We start from the raw sequence: 19623 nt of genomic DNA on the forward strand, positions 1-19623 counted from the left end.
TCATAACAATTATGCAACAATCTCTTAGAAGTAAAAAAACCTAATGAAAATAGAAGTGAAAAATTATTTTTCTACATGTCATGGTATGAAGGGTTTGGGGAGGGGGGTAGGGGGGATGAAGGTCTTACGAAAAAATTCAATGCATGCTCCAGAATAACATCATTACAAGAATAATAATAAAACCTTTATTTTACCAGGATGATAACTGAAAATGAATTCTCAAATACAAAAATAACCAGGCCAAAATAGGTCACAAACTGGAATATACTCTTACTTACCAAATAGAACTGAAGATGTAACAATGTGTAAACAAAACAAAATTGAGGAAAATTCATAACTGGGATTTGCTATAAATGCTCTTTACTGCTTTGACACTGAAGTTTTAAAAATACCTGCAACACACTCAGTTACATGCCCAAGACTCAACAGAAATTTAGTCAGAGTCCATCAGCAAACATATTCTCCGAAAATCACTGTCCAACCTAACCCTCCCAATTTAATAGAGCTGTAGGGTGCTCTGCAGAGAACTAGAATAAAAAAAAAAGTGCTAAATATAAATGAATGCATTTCACTAATAAATGCTGTGTATTGTGGGGTGAAGGGGGGGGGTGTTTTAGTCTCTTCAGCATTTCTTGGTTTAGTAATCTCCCTCTCCTCTTCATTTTGTTTTTTCCCCCCACTCCTGTCATTAAATTTACTCTCTTTCTTATATCTGTTTATGATCTTCTGCTTTTACAGGCAGCACAAGATCTTGCATTGTCCTCTTGTTTGTTTTTCCCCTTTGATCTCAGTTTGTCCAATGCTTCCTTCTAAACGTTCTTTCACTGTTCTGATTTCCCCAACCCCACTCCATAGTGCTACATCTTCACTGCAAAGAGGTGTGTTTTTACATCAAGGTAACTATCTTGATGTAAAATTCTAGTGGAAGCAAGGCACAGTAGTTTTTAAGTCAGTGTAGCTAGTCAAAGTCAATTCTAGGTAAGGGAAAAATAAGATTGATCTTGACCAGCTACATCAAGGTGAAAATTACCTGTATCTTGTCCCCACTAGGATTTTACACCAAGATCTCTCTCAATGTAAAAAACTTTTTTTTTTTAGTTAAGACAAAGCCTTAGAGTTTATTACACTAGGATGTAAAGGTGTGTTATTAGATCATATTAGCTAAACCAATCTAACGAATACCTTCTAGGACAAGTTGTTCTTTAACACAATTTAGTAATTTAGAAACTTGCCTTGCCTCCAGTAGAGTTTCAAAAGGAATTAATTAGCTACTCGATCTAACGTCACACCTTTAAATCCTACTTAAAACAAGAATTTAGGGCTGAATGGACAGGCTGAAGCCTGTGTCAAGCAGAGACTTCTGCTCTGCTCCTCCAAACCGGTGGTAGGTGGGGAATACATGAGAAACCCCAAAATGTAAATGCAGAAGATGACAAAAAAAGAGAGGGATTTTTTTCCCCCTAGAATAGGGAAATGATAGATTGAAAAATCGAAGTATCAAATCACAATTTTGGGGAAGGGATTAAATGTGTGTTTCTTTCAGATGCTGTCTAACTAGCTATCAGCTTCAACTAATTTGGTATGAAGTAGGGTTGCCAGTTTTGGTTGGACGTATTCCTGGAGGTTTCATCACATGACAGTCTTTAACTAAAGATTAATCTTTGTCCTGGAGTCTCCAGGAATTAATCCTAGAGGGATGGCAACCCTCCCTACAAAGAAGATATTCAGAGAGCAATCCTCAAAAAAGTAAATTCCTCCACTTGGAAGACTGATGGGCAAAATTAAATTAAAGCCCGAGCTGCAGATTCCAGCTTTTTCACAATGTTACTTTAATTAGAAATAACCTTGGTTCTGTTTTTAACTTCTTCTATGCATCATCAATATCAGTAGCAGAAAGGTAGACAGATTAGTAACAGCATTTGGGAGAATAGAGACTCCCAAAATCAGTGTATATTTGTTCTTTTTATCACTGAAAACGTTTTGGTCATGCAGTAGTGGAGAAAAATAAAATCTAGTCTGCAAAATATTACTCAGTTAATATTTAACAACCTTGAATCTAAAAACTATCTTAAAATTTGACAGTATTTTATTGAAACTGGCATATCAATGTATTTTTAAAATTCATACCAGTATAAGTTCTAGGCACTGAGTACATAGCTAAAGATGCTTCACAGCAGTCCAACGTGTGTACCATCTTCTCTGTAACTCATTTAGTAGGAACATTTATAATAAGGTAAAATATTAGGAGATGAGCAAGCAAGAAGAAAGCAATGAGCACATCACAAAACAACGTTGCTATGTGATCTACCTATACAACTACTTCCGAGCTCGTCCGACAGGAAACTTACCATATCCTTCCAGTTAGAAGGCAGGTGCCACTACATCTTGTATATTGACAGATACACCTCTACCTCGATATAATGCTGTCCTCAGGAGCCAAAAAAGTCTTACCGCGTTATAGGTGAAAACGCGGTATATTGAACTTGCTTTGATCCACCGGAGTGAGCAGCCACACCCACCCCAGAGCACTGCTTTACCGCATTATATCTGAATTCGTGTTATATCAGGTCACGTTATATCGAGGTAGCGGTGTATATTAAGAGTGTATATTATGAGTAGTAACTTACAGGTTGTTTCTTTTGTCCATTTTCAGCTTTAAAGATGAGCAAATCATGAATTTTCTCATTGTAGACTTCAAAATAGCTCATTTCAAGATGGTACAAAATCTAATTTAAAAAAAATTATATGAGTCAGATATTCTACCAGACTTTTTTTTTTGTCATTTCCAGTCACCAAATTTAATGGAAGCTGCAGGTATTCTACACCACCGTTGCAAGCTTTCATTTTGAAGTCATCTTCCAACAGCAAGATCCTAGACAAGAAATCTTAAGTATACAAACTTATTACAATTCTATCCACTGCTTTCCGCAGCTGTGAAATGTCATGTTTAAAAAAAAAACCCTCAGAAATGTCAACATTGTGCTTTTAATACATAAAAAAAAAATGTTTTATTCACTCCTGCAGGAGTCCCATATTCTTTTATGGACTAAGTTTCCACAGTATGATACATACAATACATGAAATAAAGATTCTGACTGGTGGAGCTGGCACACTTTGGTGATTTTATACCATGTCTCAGAAAAGGGACATGCATTGTTATAACTAGTATCCACAATTATCTTAATTTATTGAATGAGGATTTTCCATGAAAGTATTCACCCCTTCACTTAAACTCCGATAGTATTTATAAAATTAAAATGTGTTGTCTAAGGAGCAAAGAAGATGAAGAAAAAAAAACTGACAATGCAGATAAAAATAGAACTTGGATGATTTATTGCAACAGAATCACTTATTCACAGCACATAAGCATAGACAGTCACTTAAATCCACTCTCATTGGCATTCAAAAGAAACTATAATTTGATGCTGACTTTAGCAATAAAGAGTAATATACTACTTAGATTCCTCAATGCCCAACAAACCTTTTATAATTTCTGCGCCTCACAGTAAAGCAAAATGATTTATAAGCTTCGTAGCTGTGAATACCAATATATTTATGTATGCTGATGTGCTGAATAATACTTTGGCAATAGATAAAGAAATTCTAAGCAAGGTAAACAAAGAAACCTTTTTGTATAAACTTCACTCAAAATTACATTCACTATTTTATAGTCAGCAACATTTAGTCACTAAACACTTGTATGCAGCCTTTTCTTTCCTATAAGAAAGCAATTATATGTTCTTGATCTCTAGTTTATCTTTACATATGTGGACAATAGCATCAAATAAGATGTAAAAATAAGGCAGATGTCCATCTGTTTTACATTTAATATCTCCTTCAATAATCTCATAAAAAAATCAGATTTATAAATTAAAGAAAAGATTCAAAACATTCTTTCTAGGGAGCATCCATACCATTCTTACCGAGGACTGCATCTTGTATTTGTAGCAAGGTGAGATTTAGCTGTCTCAGTCCTCTCTCAAGCTCTCTGGACTTGGTAAAAAAGAAGTACAATACCAAAAAACAGTGCTCTCTACCAAATTATTAGGAATTCACTCTTAGCAAAACCTGAATCCCAGTAACCATAGAAACAAGAAAAGCACATCTCTGGAGGATAGTGATAATAATCACACCATAAAACCCCAATCCATCCTTCTCTCTAGATAGCATAGGTATACACAATATATACATACCAAATTACCATGCAGCACCACATACAGATTAGCCATTGTCTGAATGCGTCTTAACCTGCTCAACAGCCCTGGTGACCCTTCTGCTAGACTTCCTCACAAAGATTCCAAAGCAAAATTATAGAAGCTGTAATACTTGTTTCCAACTAATTGCAGATTCTTCAGTTTGGATCATATCTTGTTTGTTGATCTCTCCATCTGATAAATGTTCCTCTCCACATGAACACCACAGTTTTTCTCCTTGAAATGCTTTTTGGCTCACTAAACAATTCAGTTTCAGCATCCTTTCCAATGCTAACTTAGAGTAATGGGACCGTCTTGCTCTTCCACAAACTCCAGCATATGCAACTGCTTTCTTCAGCTGGCATGACCTACGGTTACTCTAGAAAAACAATGAGGAGTCTGGTAGCACCTTAAAGACTAACAGATTTATTTGGGCATAAGCTTTCATGGGTAAAAAACCCACTTCTTCAGATGCATGGAGTGAAAATTACAGATGCAGGCATTATTATACATGAAGAGAAGGGAGTTACCTTACAAATGTATAATAATATCTGTAATTTTCACTCCGTGCATCTGAAGAAGTGGGATTTTTACCCATGAAAGCTTATGCCCAAATAAATCTGTTAGTCTGTATCCACGAAAACAGTGAGGAGTCCAGTGGCACCTTAAAGATTAAGGGCTGATCCACACTAACCCCCCAGTTCGAACTAAGATATGCAACTTTCAGCTATGTGAATAAGGTAGCTGAAGTCGAAGTATCTTAGTTCAAACTACAAGGTACTTACCGCGGGTCCACACGCGGCAGGCAGGCTCCCCCGTCGACTCTGTGTACTCCTCTCGCGGAGCAGGAGTACCGGTGTCGATGGCGAGCACTTCCGGGATCGATTTATCGCGTCTAGACAAGACGCGATAAATCGATCCCGGAAGATCAATTGCTTACCGCTGAACCCGGAGGTAAGTATAGACATACCCTAACACAGCTCCCCCCTGATATGTTACTCTACATAGCACCAGTGCAACAGATGTAACAATGTTGCCTTCTAGGGTTTATAACATAGGCTCCAATATGAAATATTTAAAGAACTTTCTACTAAATTATAATTGATCCTTTCCTGAAAGAATCAAACAAGGTATCACAGAGGAATAAAAAACAAACCACCATTTGTTGTCCTGAGAAATCGAGAAGGTTATTATACTGAATGATGATATCACCCATATAAACTGTATAAGACAGATTTGCGGCGCTGAAGTTCAAACAACTGAAAGGCTGTCTCCATTTAACCATGCAAGTTACTGTACCAAAACATATTTGATGTACCTAAGTATTGAGAGAAACTTTGGGACAAAGCTTGCGTTTTATCTTTGTCCTCCAAGTTTCTATCTGTGCTTTGGGACCCTACTTTTTGCCACTTTTCCTTTGGATAATGAATCCAGGCTTGAGGGCCTAGAGACTTTATGGAATGTTCTTCCAACTGTGGATTCAGTAGATCAACTAAAAGTAAGTGCTTGTCTGAACACAAAAGTTACACAATACAAGCATGCTTTAGTCTTTCCCTTCTTAAAAAAACCAAACACCTTTAATCCCACTTGTCTTTCCAACTACCATTCCTTTCATCTGTAAATTCATTTAACACACTGTCTACAATCACTGCCTAGAGTTCCTCTTCTCCAATTCCATCCTATACCACCTTCAATCTGGCTTCTGCCTTCTATACTCTGCTGACCTTGCTCTCGCTAAAGTCTCCAGTTACCTCTTCTTAGCCAAATCTCAGAACCAGTACACCATCCTCATTCTCCTTGACCTGTCAGCTGTCTTTGACATAGTCAACCAGGCTCTTCTTCAAGTCTTGTCCTGCATTGGCTTCTATGAAACTTTACTCTCCCTGTTATTCTCCTACCTCTCTATTTGCTCCTTCTGTGTGTTCTTTGAAGGATGCCCCTCATCCCCCGCTTCCAACTTTCTGTGTTCCCACAGGACTCTGTACTTCGGCCCCTTTGCTCCATCTACACCTTTTCTTTGGATAATCTCATCTGTAAATACAAGCTCTACCAGCATCTTTGTGCTGATGACCCTCAGGTCTCTCAACCACAGGCCTGTCTCCTTCTGTCAAAACTAAAATCTTGGCCTGTCTCGGATATCTCCTCATGGATATCCAGCTGTCAGATCAAGTTCAACATGGCTAAACAAAGCTCTTATTCTCAATCACTGTAGACACCACCACCATCCTGCCTGTCCTATCAATCAGGCCCATGCCCTGGGTGTCATCTTCGTCTTGGACCTCTTTCAGGTCTTCACAACCAGGCTACGTCTCAATCTTGCCAATTCTTTCTGCATAACATCTCTAAGGTATAGCCTCTCATCTATCCACAATGCTAAAACTCTCATCCAGGCTGTCATCTCACATCTCAATTAGTACAACATCCTTTTCTCTGGATATGACAAATGCAATCTTGCCCCACTGATATCCATTTAGAATTCTGCTGCAAATATCACTATCCTAGCTCAGCACTTTGATGCGGTCACCTCTCTTTTTACACCCCTCCACTGTCTTCCCTTCTCCTCTATCACATCAAACACAAGCTACTTGTTTTCACTTTGAAGACTCTTCACAACCAACCCACCCCCATCCACAAAGCTACTTAATTATCCTCCTGGAAATACCGCATTTAAATGCTCTTTTGTCTTGATACCTACACAAATTTTGACAATAGTTAAGATGCTGGTGTACCAAGACCACAGCCTATCATTCTGACCAGTCTTGTCTCACTGTTTCCTTGTACTCCTCTGCTAGTATGTCTATATCCGTTGGATGTCTTATATTTAGGTTGCAAGCTCTCGGTCTTTATGTTTTGCATTTGCACAGGCCCTAGCTCAATGCTCCATAACTAGGGCCCCTAGGCACTATGATAATACAAATAGCTAAAGTGGCACAACCCCATTAGTGAGGATGCAATTATATCATTCAGCTACCCCCATGTGGGAAGGGGAATAAGCTATATTCCAGTATGAGACACCTTTACACTGATATAACTGCATCCACTCTAGGGGTTGTGTCAGTATAACTATTTTTGTAAAAGAGTCACATACACTGATACAAAAATCGTGTAGAGATCAGGCCTAAAAGATTGTTCTTAAGTAATCATGGAACTTTATGTGAACTAAAAGATGACTTCACAATAATTTTAATATAACCAGAGACAGTTCATCTAATTGTTCAAACTTTGGTTCTTTTTCATGGTTTCCTTTTTTTCATATTATACTCACCCATGTTTATCCCAAAAGTAATTGTTGTAATAATTTTAATGCAGAAGGGCTTACATTTATTAAGTTAGGAAAGGATTGCACATACCATAACAAGAAAACTGAGGTCTTGACATTAAATAAGCGGTGCTCTGAGTAAACAAAAAGGCCGCTATACAGTGCAGACTTGTCCAATAGTAAGACATTGCCAAGACTAGCGAGAGGGAAACCCAGAATAACCACTGCCATTTACACTGGGGATCTCTTAAATCTCTCAAAATTTTAGAATCAGAAAAGTTGAGAGGAAGAGTGTTTGTTTTTAAATAGAGTAAAAATAGCTACCATTAGGCAGGTTTTATTTAATTATTGAGTTTCATTTGTATACACCACCACCAGATGTGCTAGGATTTTTATTTACCCTTCTTTCTGTAAATTTTTATCTTTTAAATACAAAAAGTATATATAAAAAAACCACATAGCCTTTTGGTACAGCACCAACAGTATGTACATATTTCTATTTGTATTATTCCTGATATGGGACTATAGCACAATATATGATTTGGATTGTCTAGAGAACATTGGTTGTCAGTTTTAGCAAAAATAAAATTTAAAGCAGCAGCAGAGTACAGAAACTAGGAGGAAGTAAAATAGCCCTAAAGAGTAGAATGACAGGAATAAACATCAAAATCCTTGATAACAATATACTCTAATTCAATACAGCCACAATAGAAATAAGCTTTCTGACACAATACCTGCTGTGTGTCCATTTGTGCTATCCGAGTAAAAAGATCTTCACAAAATCTTGGGATTATTCCTAGTTCTTCACCAAATCCCATCATCCTGTAATTACAAAAGAATGTGTACACACACACTTGTAGTTTTTTAGAAGGTGTTTACATTTATCTGCCTAATGTAAATATTAATCATGTTGTAGTTAAGACCATATTACAGTTCAAATCCCAAATGCATTTCTAAATTATACAAATGCTTAATTATAGAAATAAATCAGAGACATTTAAGGATCAGAAAAAAAAAGTTATCAATACCTGACCTTTCACATGATCTGGTGTATACAAACCAATTTATCCCCAGATTCCAAATTGATGTTTGTGGGCCTCCCTTTCAAGTCCTGTCTGCCAGTCCAACTTCTTGAACTCATTACTACTAATTTTATGAAAAAGTCATACTTAACACATTTCAAAGTATACCAAAATGTATTAAAAAAAAATCAATGCATAGAGGCCAATTCACTTGAAAATCACCAGTTTGTTCAAAAATAAATCTGGCATAATTGTTCCTATACTAATCACCCCATTATCTCCAGTTCGAACCGCTCTTGATTTGAGTTTTGCATCTTTAGTTCAATTTAATTTCAGTTTCAATTTGAAAAAAATAGACATTAACTCAGCTGGTAAATGTTTACATTAATAGCTGCAGTAGTATAAAGAAATCTGTGCTGAAACTATAATCCCAACACAGTACTAGTTTATGTCACACATTAAAATGCTGTAAAATGTGACCTAGTTTAATATGAAATGAGTACTGTCCTCTTCATTCTCCTCCCCTACACAGCTACTGAAAAACTTGTTTTAAAAAAAAATATAATAATAATCACATAGAATAGCCATTGTTCAAGTAGAAAGTACAGCGTCTTGTGTACTTCTAGTAAAGAGCTATGCAATAGAGGAATCATAAATTAATCAAAGCCCTGCACAAGTGTTGTGCCAACGTCTGAGAACTGTGAAGCCGAGAACAGAGAGGTACAAATCAATGTTTGCCAGAGAGAAAAATGACAAAGTTGAGAGAGAACAAGTCATTTTAAAGCTTTTAAGAAGGATGCTACAAATATGACAATTTTATACTATAGAAAGTATTGAATGTGTGTTTTAGTCCACCTTTACTAAATACTGCATGTCAAAATTAGGATTTCAAAAGAAAGACAAAAATTTAAAAAAATACACTTCTGTCTAAATATTTTCAGTTACAACTTTTGCAAATAACAGCTCAAGATAATTATAACAGGAAAAGTTTAGAGGAAAAATTATCTTTCCCCCCCATTTGTTTACTTTGTGCATTTGGCAGTTCACCTCTACCCTGATATAACGCGGTCCTCGGGAGCCAAAAAATCTCACCTCCTTATAGGTGAGACCGTGCTATATTGGGTTCGGTCCGATATGGCATACCGGCAAGAGCCGGTACGCTGTGCCGGACTGGACCGGCTTCCCCGGCAGTGATTTAAAGGGCCCAGGGCTCCAGCCGCTGCTGGGAGTGGGGTTCGAGCGGGGATTTAAAGGGCCCGGGGCTCCCTGCAGTGGCTGGAGCCTCTGGCCCTTTAAATCACCGCCTGAGCCCGGCTGCCAGAGCCCGGGTGGGGATTTAAAGGGCCCAGTGTTCCAGCTGCTGCTGGGAGCCCCGGGCCCTTTAAATCACCGCCGGAGCTCTGGCAGCAGGGCTCAGGGCTCCCCGCTGCTTTACCGCGTTATATCCAAATTCGTGTTATATCGGGTCGTATTCTATCGGGGTAGAGGTGTACTTTGCATATAGTCACTTTTACTCTTTCCTTGTAGTCCATTTCCCTTGATTGATGTGTGGGTGTTGGGAGAAGAATTGGTTGTTAAAGACAGTAAAAATACTTTCCAAAAAAAGAAAAAAAGTTAGGCAAACTTGAGGCTTGTCTACACTACAAATGCTTTGCAGATCTAGCTATACTGGCATAGCTATCTCAGCAGAGCCTCTACTGTAGATGCAGCATGTGCCAACAGTAGTAATTTTTTTGCATCTACACTGAGTTGCATCTACACCAGGGGTTTTGCTAAGAGTGTAGAAAAACAAAAAACAGTCCCTAGCCAATATAACTATGTTGCCAAAACTTTGCATAGACTAAGACCAGGACTACACTAAAAGTTAAGGTGACCTAACCCCCACTATAGACAGTGCTAGGTCAACAGAAGAATTCTTCTGTTCACCAAGCTAGCATCTCTTGGGGAGGTCGATTAACTGCAGTGACAGGAGAACCCCTCCCGTCACTGTAGCAAGTGTCCACACTGAAGGACTATAGTGGTGCAGTTGCAGCATTTCTAGTGAAGACAGCTTAACATTTGACTGTAAAACCACAAAAAATGGGCCGAGGAAGTCAGTGGGAGATACATTTGTGAAACTTTTTTTTTTTTTTTAATTGACTAGATTTCAAGTTGAAAATGTCTTTTTAAAATAGAATTCCCACTGATTTTCTTTAGATTAAATATTTTTTGGGGGGGAAGGGGGATTGTTTTTTAAAAAGACTAAGATCACCTTAAAATATTCCTTCCTTTCATTCCTGAGAAACTATAGCCATAACTATTTCTGCTTATAGGGCTTTTTTAATAAGCACCATACTCACTATGTCAATTTCACCAAAAATTGACAAACTACGATAAACAAAAAGGGTGGGACTTTCGGAAGCACTCAGCCTTAACCTTAATCTAAAAGTTCCCATTAACTTCACTAGGAGCCAAGTTATTATGTAAAGAAGAATCTTTTAGGGTTCGAGGCATTTCTGGACAAAAACCTATGTGGGTTTGATAAAGCTGCCTGCCAAGTGCTATTAATATCCTCTAGGCACATTGATACGTATTTGATTTTATTACACATATACAACACTGGAATTCAAATCAAAGATCCTTAGAAGACATACATTTAAGAACATAAGTATGGCCCTCCTGTGTGAGACCAAAGGTTTATCTAGCCCAGTATCCTGTCTTCCGACAGTAGCCAGTGCCAAGTGCCCCAGAGGGAATGAACAGAACAGGTAATCATCAAGTGATCCATCCCATCGCTCATTCCCAGCGTCTGGCAAACATTTGTTACTGCTTTTAAGATAACATTTTTTTAGTAGGCTTTCTCAATATTGCCAAGCCAAACAATGTTAATTCTACTTTAGCTGAAGCCAGTGGCTCAGACTTGAATTCATTAGATCAAACAATGGAAGTAGCATAGCTCTTGATAATAGCATAATAATGTATTAAATTAATAGTATTTGTCCAGCTCTGATTATCTTAATTTCTATTAAAAGTGTTACATTTAAAGCAGATTTTCAAAAGTTTAACAAGTCAATCATTTACAAGACAATTTAAATTACGTCTCTTTTAGCAAATCCAGGTGACTTATAAATTCAGTTCAATAGAAACGTTTCCAAATTATAACATTTACAATTAAACTTACGTATATGATTTTCCAGAACCAGTCTGTCCATAAGCAAAAAGACAGGTGTTGTATCCCTCAAAGGCTCTTTCTAGGAGCGGTACTGCCAATGCCTTATATATTGTCTCCTGGCTAGCAAAGTTAGGATGACAGTGGTCAAAAGACCAGAATGAAAAGTCATAAATGAAGTCGTACATTTGTTTTGTTTCTGGATGTCGCACAACTGTCTCCAGGCCACTCATGGAGACCACCTGGAATGCTTTTTCTTTTCTCTCTCTGAATAAGACACAAAAACAAACTTTACAGATAAATGTAACATTAAAAGCAAAGTTATGTTATGGTGGTCAACTCAATCACATTTTGTGATCAATTATTTTCTTAAGAGCCAAGGTGTTTTACATTTATGTAGAACATCATCTAATAAAGAACAGCTTAATTTTGCAGAAAAAAATAAACCTAAGTCTTTTACACGGAGCAGTGACCTATAACATTTTCTACCAGTGGTTTCCCATCCTAGCCTTAACTACATCAACGTGCTTCTTAAAGCTTTTTTCTTTATTTCAAAAGAAATCAGATCTTTTCACATACATTATATGTCAAGAGAATGAACATCTTTAATAGAAAGACCATGCTGCCTACTTGATATGTATAAAAATGTTTATGATACCATACATTTAATTCAGCTCAGTGTATAAAATAGACCTACACCAAAATGAAAGGTTGACTTTAAAATAAAGCTGAAGATTTTTAATATGGTCAAATAAAATACTTGCTACATCCTTTCTAATCATGCACTGTAACTCTTTGCCTAGATGACCAACTGAAATGATCCAGGAAACATTAGCAATTAAACATTACTAACAAATTAAAAATTATATTACATTGCTTCTACCAAGATAATAACGATTCTATTGAACATATACCGTAGAAAATATTTTAAACTGTTTAAATCAATCTCTGAAAACAGTTGATTACTAACCTGTCACTGAAGGGCCTTACTCGCACAGCCACAGTCACTTTACTGTTTTCTACTTTGAGAGGATTTTCCTCTGTGCAAGTGTTCTGAGCTACAGTTTCTACTTTAAGTGCAGCAGGTGGCATAAATATTTGACTCCCTTCTGCCCTGGCACTTCTACTTATGGATAAAGAGTTGGATGCACTGGTGTTCTTTTTCTGTATAACTTGAAGACAAGGTGTCCTGTTCTTAAGAGTAGACGTAGCTGGACTTTTGGCATCCTGAAGAGTGCCACGCCTTGGTGTAGCCTTTATTCCTTCTGTTGTACCACCTTTCCTAGGTGTTCTTTGTCTTTCCAAACTGCCATATTTAGCAACTGAATTTTGTATCCTTTCCTTTCCAGTCAGTTCATTAAAATTATCTTTTTCATTCAGCTTTACCCCTGGGGTCCTGTTAACAAATTTTGTTGCTATTAAATGTGCTGATCTAGGAATGTCATTTTGAATTTTGGCATCAGCAATAGTTGTCCTATATTTCAAACATTTACTATTCCCATTTCCACTTGAACCATTAAGATTAGCAAGGGAATCTTTATTTTTCAGATCAGAGCATCTCTTTTCATTCATCTGACCTTCAACTAACTGAGTACTAGATGTAATGTAATGGGTATTATTAGTACTAATGCCTGGTGGAAATACATTGTTGTTGTTTGTCTGTGCAACAACAGAATCACTATTTTCTATCCCAGGTTCACTGTTCTTATTTGTTTTATGTTTCTCTATTGATCCAGTCCCCAAACGTCGCTTCAGGGTCAGTCTTCCATCTGTTTGGGTATTTTCAATGTCCTGTGCTGTGTTCTCCTCCAACTGTTTATCAATAGAAGGGATATTTTTGCTTGCTCCAGTTCTTCTCTGGAGAGTTAACCTACCTTCGGGTTTAAACGTAACTGAAGTATCACCTGCATTTTTACAGGCAGAAATCACATAGGTCTTATTTATTTCTTTGGTCTTAGTCAGAGAATGAGACAGTGAATTATCTTTTTCATTTTCTGGTACCTGTGATTTAAGCTGCTGTCCAAACCTGTTGCTTTTAGGAAAGGTATTTTGTGGAGGATTTTTTTGGAAAGAAGAAACACCAAGCACACCACTGTGGTTTCTAGTAGGAACTGTGTATATGGGCATTTTGGCTTCAAGCACGTTTTAATTTTAGGATTTAAAATATACAACCCAAGCTTCTCCTGAGAGATTAACTTGATTTTTTAATTTTATCTTCTCTACAATCGAGTGAGCCACCATCCAGCTTTTACATGGAATCTGTAAAAGTAAAGCAAACATTCATTTTTATCCTGAAGAATGCAAGTTATTTTTACTACAATGTATTTAAGTCCTGTCTGGGGTAATATATATTCAGTCTGATGTTTAAAGTAAATGATATCCCCCTTCTACCTCACACACAAAACACACATTTGATTAAAATGCTACTGGCCACAACATTGCACCTCACCCTATTGGATGCAGGTTTGGCCACAGTGAATCACACATTCATGACCAATTGTGATTTTTGCAATTCATGTGTAAGAGAATGTCTACACTGCAGTCGGAGTTATGATTTTGTAGGCATTCCTGTATCAGCTTTAATCTAGCTCAGTGGTTCTCAGCCAGGGGTACATGTACCCCTGGGGGTATGCAGAGGTCTTCCAAGGGGTACATCAACTCATCTAGATATTTGCCTAGTTTTACAACACGCTACAAAAAACCACTAGCAAAGTCGGTACAAACTACACTTTCATACAATGACTTGTTTCTACTGCTCTATATACTATACACTGAAATGTAAGTACAATATTTATATTCCAAATTATTTATTTTATAATTATATGGTAAAAAGGAGAAAGTAAGCAATTTTTCAGTAATCGTGTGCTATGACACTTCGTATTTTTATGTCTGATTTTGTAAGCAAGTAGGTTTTAAGTGAGGTGTAACAAATCAGATGCCTGAAAGTGGTACAGTTGTCTGGAAAGGATGAGAGCTACTAGCTAGTTCACTAAAAATAGCAGGGAAGATGCAGTGATGCAGGCTTCAGTGCAGGCTAGGAACATGAGTAGGTACCCAGGGCACCATTTCTTATGAAGCCCATGGCATACTTCTTCACAGCTGTTCTTAGCCATGTTAGCTAAATTAAAGCTACTGTGGGTACGACTACATGAGCTACAATCACACCTCTAACAGTAGTGTAGATGTATTCTAAAAATTAAGCACAGATCCCAAAGAAGCTCCAGATGGTACAAAATGCAGTAGTCCAACTTAGTAACATTGGTCACCATGGGCATGTCACCCCATTGCTCTACTCTCTACACCAGTTCCCAGTTGAAGAAAATCCAATTCAAGGGCTCTTCTCCTGATATTCAAAGTCCTCCATGGAATTACCTCTAGCTACCTAAGAAACTGTCTCTCCCACTATCATGATGATTTCCCACATCTAAATTCCACTGGAACCATGAAAGTATCAATCAAAAGGAGGAAGCCTGTGAATGTAGGAAGCAGATCTTTTACAGGAACTATACCTAGACTGAAATTCACAACCAGAAAAATTAAGAATCACTAGTAACTACACTATGTTCAGAATCAAATGCAGAACTCATCTATATAGTTTATTTCCCCCTCCCTATGTCCCACACACATACACAACAGAGAAGAAAAAAACCCACCTTCAACTAATCAAGCTATTTCTCCTAGGATACCAAAGGGAGACATTTCTTGTGCTTTCTATTTTTTAAGACTCAGGAGGCACTCAAGCACTATAGTGTTGGGGTCCATGATAGAAGTTCCCACATAGATTTGACAGATCAGACACACTCAGATGTGTATCACTCCCGACTATGCAACATTTTAGGTGTGATATGAGTATACAGTGCCTTCGATCATCCAGATGTATTACCTGGAATTTCAAAAAGGCCCAACAATCTTAGGTGCCCAACTGCCATTAAAAGTCAATATGAGCTGGATGCCTAACTCCCTTAGGTCCCTTTGAAAATTGCAGACATTTTACATAGCAACACAGGCCAAAGGGTATCTAAATATATTGCTAATATATCTTTGAGATGGATGGGCTGCATACAGAGAGTGCATAAGGTTGACATGACAGCAGGGAGCCATGTGTTAGTTTAGACTAAAAAGTTTAAAGTCTATCAGTTTTTAACTATGTTTTTTGTTTTTGGATTTGATAGTGAGAAAAACCTTAATTTTCTTCCTATAGTTAATTTCTCTCTCCAGTTCTGCACTTTTCATAATTACAGGGCAGAGTTTATATAGCTCAAATGCTGGAAAAAGAGTAAAATGCCAAAACAAAACCTATTAGCCAGCCATCAGCTTGATGTAAAAAACTACTTCTACATTATTTGGAGTTTGCACAACAAAGAGATTCAGGAGTGTTCCCTTTGAGCAATGATTTATGTTACATGCTTTTGGGTCATTTACTACTATGGTCTCTAAATTATCCTTATCTCATTTTGGTTTGGCTTTAAAAATGCTTAAGATTGAAGATACAAATTACAACTATATAGGAACAAGAAAGATAATGTAACTACTTAAGGAATATTACTTCTGCAGCAAGATGAATCTCTCAGTTTATAGCTGCCTTCATTTTATGAATTTTTGAAAGTTAAGTAATAAAGAAAATATACATTTATAACTTAACTATTTGTTTAGATATAAAATCCAAGCGTTCAAAATTAGGTTAAAGCTTAAAGAGATCAATGAGCTATTACTATACCCACCAAATCCATTCTCTTCAGAAAAAGCCTGTCAGATAATTTGTTACAATTTTTTTTAAAGTCACAAACTTTTACTTTTATACCCCAAATGCAACTACATCCCCAACCCTGCACAAGTGCAGTGGTGCAAGTCTATGAACTATCCCCAGTATTAGTACTCATTTTGTCAAGATACGTTTGGCCAGGACATGTCAAAACTACCATATTTCCCCAAATGTAATTTTAACAAAATAAAGATCCCAATACTGGCAACAGATGTAATACTCTGCTGGCTGAGTGCACTTAGCTTGGGAAGGCAAGGCAACAACCCCTTTCTCCCTTCACAGCTGTCTCAATGGAGTCAACAGCGTCTCACCCATAGAAAAACAACTTTCTTACACTCCTGTTTTCTCCAGGTAGGGTAACCCATTAGCCAGCTGTATTGAGAGGCACGGCGAGATCTCAGGTGGGTCCGTTTGGAGCCCTCTTTCAGAAGGCAGAGCTCCCTAGAAGGGCAGTCCCAAGGCAACAGCTCAGGGCTGACCCCAGCTACTTGTAGATGCTGCGGCTGCAGGGGGCTAACGGGGTGTCCTGTGCACTGAGCGCGGGCTTGACAAAGCAGGGCCCCACTAGGACCTCGAGGCCGTTGCCCTGCACCTGGCCGGGTGTGTCGGGGCAGTCAGGAGGGCCCCGAGGCATTAAAAGCAGGCACGAATGACCGTACTTTCCCAGATCAACAGGGGGAGTCTATTCCACTAACACCCTCGTAGCCCCCTCATCACCGGAGAAGGGCCCCGGCTTGGGAGGGTGGAGGGAGGACGAACAGCCCCCGGGGTACCCCATCTCCGGGGGCTAACGCGGGGGGAGGGGAGAACGAGAGCAGAGTATTTCTACTGGGGAACTAGCCCGTCCCCGGGCTCCGCACAGCGGCCTCACTTACCTGCCCCCAGGCAAACACACCAGCGCCCGCCGCTCTCCAGCGCCCTGTTCGAATGCGCCGCGCCGCCCACGATTGGCTACAGCGCTGGTCGCGTCACACGCAGCACGGCCGGGGCGGGCCCTAGGAGTGTCTGGGGAACAGTCTTCCCTGCACCAGCGGCCTGGTCGCTTATCCTCCCGTCTGAGAAGCGGGGAGATCATTGCCGGGCCCCAGTGAGGCAGGTTTCCGAGCGCGCCAAAGCCTGTCCCCAGGGAATGCCCCTGCCCGAATTTCCTGCTCTTCCCAAGGGGAGACCCTGACATCGTGATAAAATGACCTCGCGCGCGGAAGCAACTGGCCTCCCGAGGGAATGCAGGTGAAACCCTCCTTCGCATCCTGCAAGGTTTACGCAAGAGAGGCAGGGCACCCTCAAGCAACTGCTAAGATTTTGCTTTGAATATTTGTTCTCACTTTTTTTCCCAACGAGCCATGTGGAAGCTGGGAGAAGGTTCCCCTCCTGAACGTGTCCTTGCCTTACTTGGCTCTTATCACCTCTCCCATCTACCCTGCGCAGCACCATTTTCAGCTACTCACAAAATGTTGGCACCTTCTTCCGTACTGCCCTGTACACATTAAATACCCTCTCTGAGCTGGCCCCCTAAGGCCAGAACCTTCTCTTTCAGATCTGTCCTTAGGACCTCACTGTGCTACAAAGCCTGTAAGAAATCAGTTACTAGTTGCTAGGTTGAGTTGCTGATTAAGATAGTTGATACTTCATTTATAACTAGCCACTGAATGCCTGTGCTGTTGCACCACTGTGATTCATAAAGCCATGGGTGTAAAAAAATTGGAAATGGCTGAGACCTTAAAACCAGTGGCCAAGAGCATTCAGAGCATGTACAAATGGTTAGGCAATACATCAGAAGAAGAAGTAAGGCTTTTTACCCACAAAAGCTTATGCCCAAATAAATCTGTTAGTCTTTCAGGTGCCACTGGACTCCTTGTTATTTTTTTAGGCAATAGATCATTTCTGAGTGGTCAAAGATTACTTCTGCTACCTTCCAGCTGATTTTAAGAAAAATATCATAAACATTACTAAGATTTTGCACTACCTATAAGATAAAAAGTGGTCAGATTTGAATCTTATACTTTAAAAAAACCAAAATAATTAAATATATACATTGAAATTATGGATAAGATATTCATCCACAAAAGGAAGGACTTTCTGAGTTAATGTCAGAGCCTTAACATTTAATATAGTATATAGTGTACTAATTTAACTGATAACTTCTCTGTTGAAAGATTCTATCCTTCCCTTCCAAGTGAACTCAGTGGTGTGTTTTTGCTATTTCCCATATCTGGGAAATAATCCTATTGATCAGTTAATCAATAATCCTATTACTGTTTGCAAATTCCCTTTTCTTAAATGCCATACAATTCAAACTGAGAGTCTTTGCCAGGCTTGATGGACTACATAACATGTTCTTCAGAGAGCTCCAGTGAAATCATTTTGACAATATAAAGTCATTGTCATACATCAAGCAACAGAGGGTCCTGTGGCACCTTTGAGACTAACAAAAGTATTGGGAGCATAAGCTTTAGTCTCAAAGGTGCCACAGGACCCTCTGTTGCTTTTTACAGATTCAGACTAACACGGCTACCCCTCTGATACCTGTCATATATCAGTTACTTCCCATAAGAGATGAAGAGGCAACTTCCAGCTGAGGCAAATCTAGTTCAGCTCAAACTGAATCAACTGTCCAAAGATTTCTTTTGGCTCAGATAAATAGAGCTGCTTCCTTCAGACCACAAGGATCTTCGTTTAATACGTGGCTTTAGGATAAGCCACCAGATCGGGTACGGCGCTTGTCTAATTGTGTTTGTCTGATCTGATGTCTGGCCAACAATTGGGGGACAAAACAAATCATATCATTTATCTCAGTTAAGATTAATAACCCTTCCCCTACTCTGCTCTTTCTCTACATTAAGAAAACATTATAATCCAGGGTTTTTTTTTAATTTAGTTATTGCTTTATATTGAGCAAAATTATCAATTATTTTCACAAAAATTTTCCACAGAAAATAACCCTAAAAACAGGATAGTAAAGCTGTGTTCTACACATGCTACATGCAAGTACAGTACCCTACCCCACCTCATATTCTTTACTGGAAAAATACTGTTAGCTGTTTAGGTTATCAGAATATCCATCAGTCTCATAATCTTATATGTTCTCAGTAGTTTTCCAGCGGGTCTTAAAGCATTCAGCTCTGTTACAGGGCAGGTAAAACAAAACAGCTGGTATTCAGAAATATTGTACATCAGCCAAACTAAAATATGAGCAAAGGTAAAAATATTCCAGCAGAGGGAGACAAAAGGAAAGATAC

General features: G+C 38.6%; 1 protein-coding gene across 1 annotated transcript in view; it reads right to left on the bottom strand.

Moving 5' to 3' along the window:
- Nucleotides 1-14110, bottom strand: part of KIF14 (kinesin family member 14) — a 90750-nt gene extending 76640 nt beyond the window's left edge. The window contains exons 1-4 of the mRNA XM_034780050.1: nt 12593-14110; nt 11635-11889; nt 8187-8274; nt 2628-2726 (exon numbers count right to left, since the gene is read on the bottom strand). Coding sequence (XP_034635941.1) covers nt 2628-2726; nt 8187-8274; nt 11635-11889; nt 12593-13749 — 1599 coding nt within the window. The 5' untranslated portion in view covers nt 13750-14110. The remainder of the gene's footprint in view (nt 1-2627; nt 2727-8186; nt 8275-11634; nt 11890-12592) is intronic.
- Between the last annotated feature and the right edge of the window lie 5513 nt (nt 14111-19623).

The sequence above is a fragment of the Trachemys scripta genome, chromosome 8, assembly GCF_013100865.1.
Source record: "Trachemys scripta elegans isolate TJP31775 chromosome 8, CAS_Tse_1.0, whole genome shotgun sequence".
Classification (NCBI taxonomy): Eukaryota; Metazoa; Chordata; order Testudines; family Emydidae; genus Trachemys; species Trachemys scripta.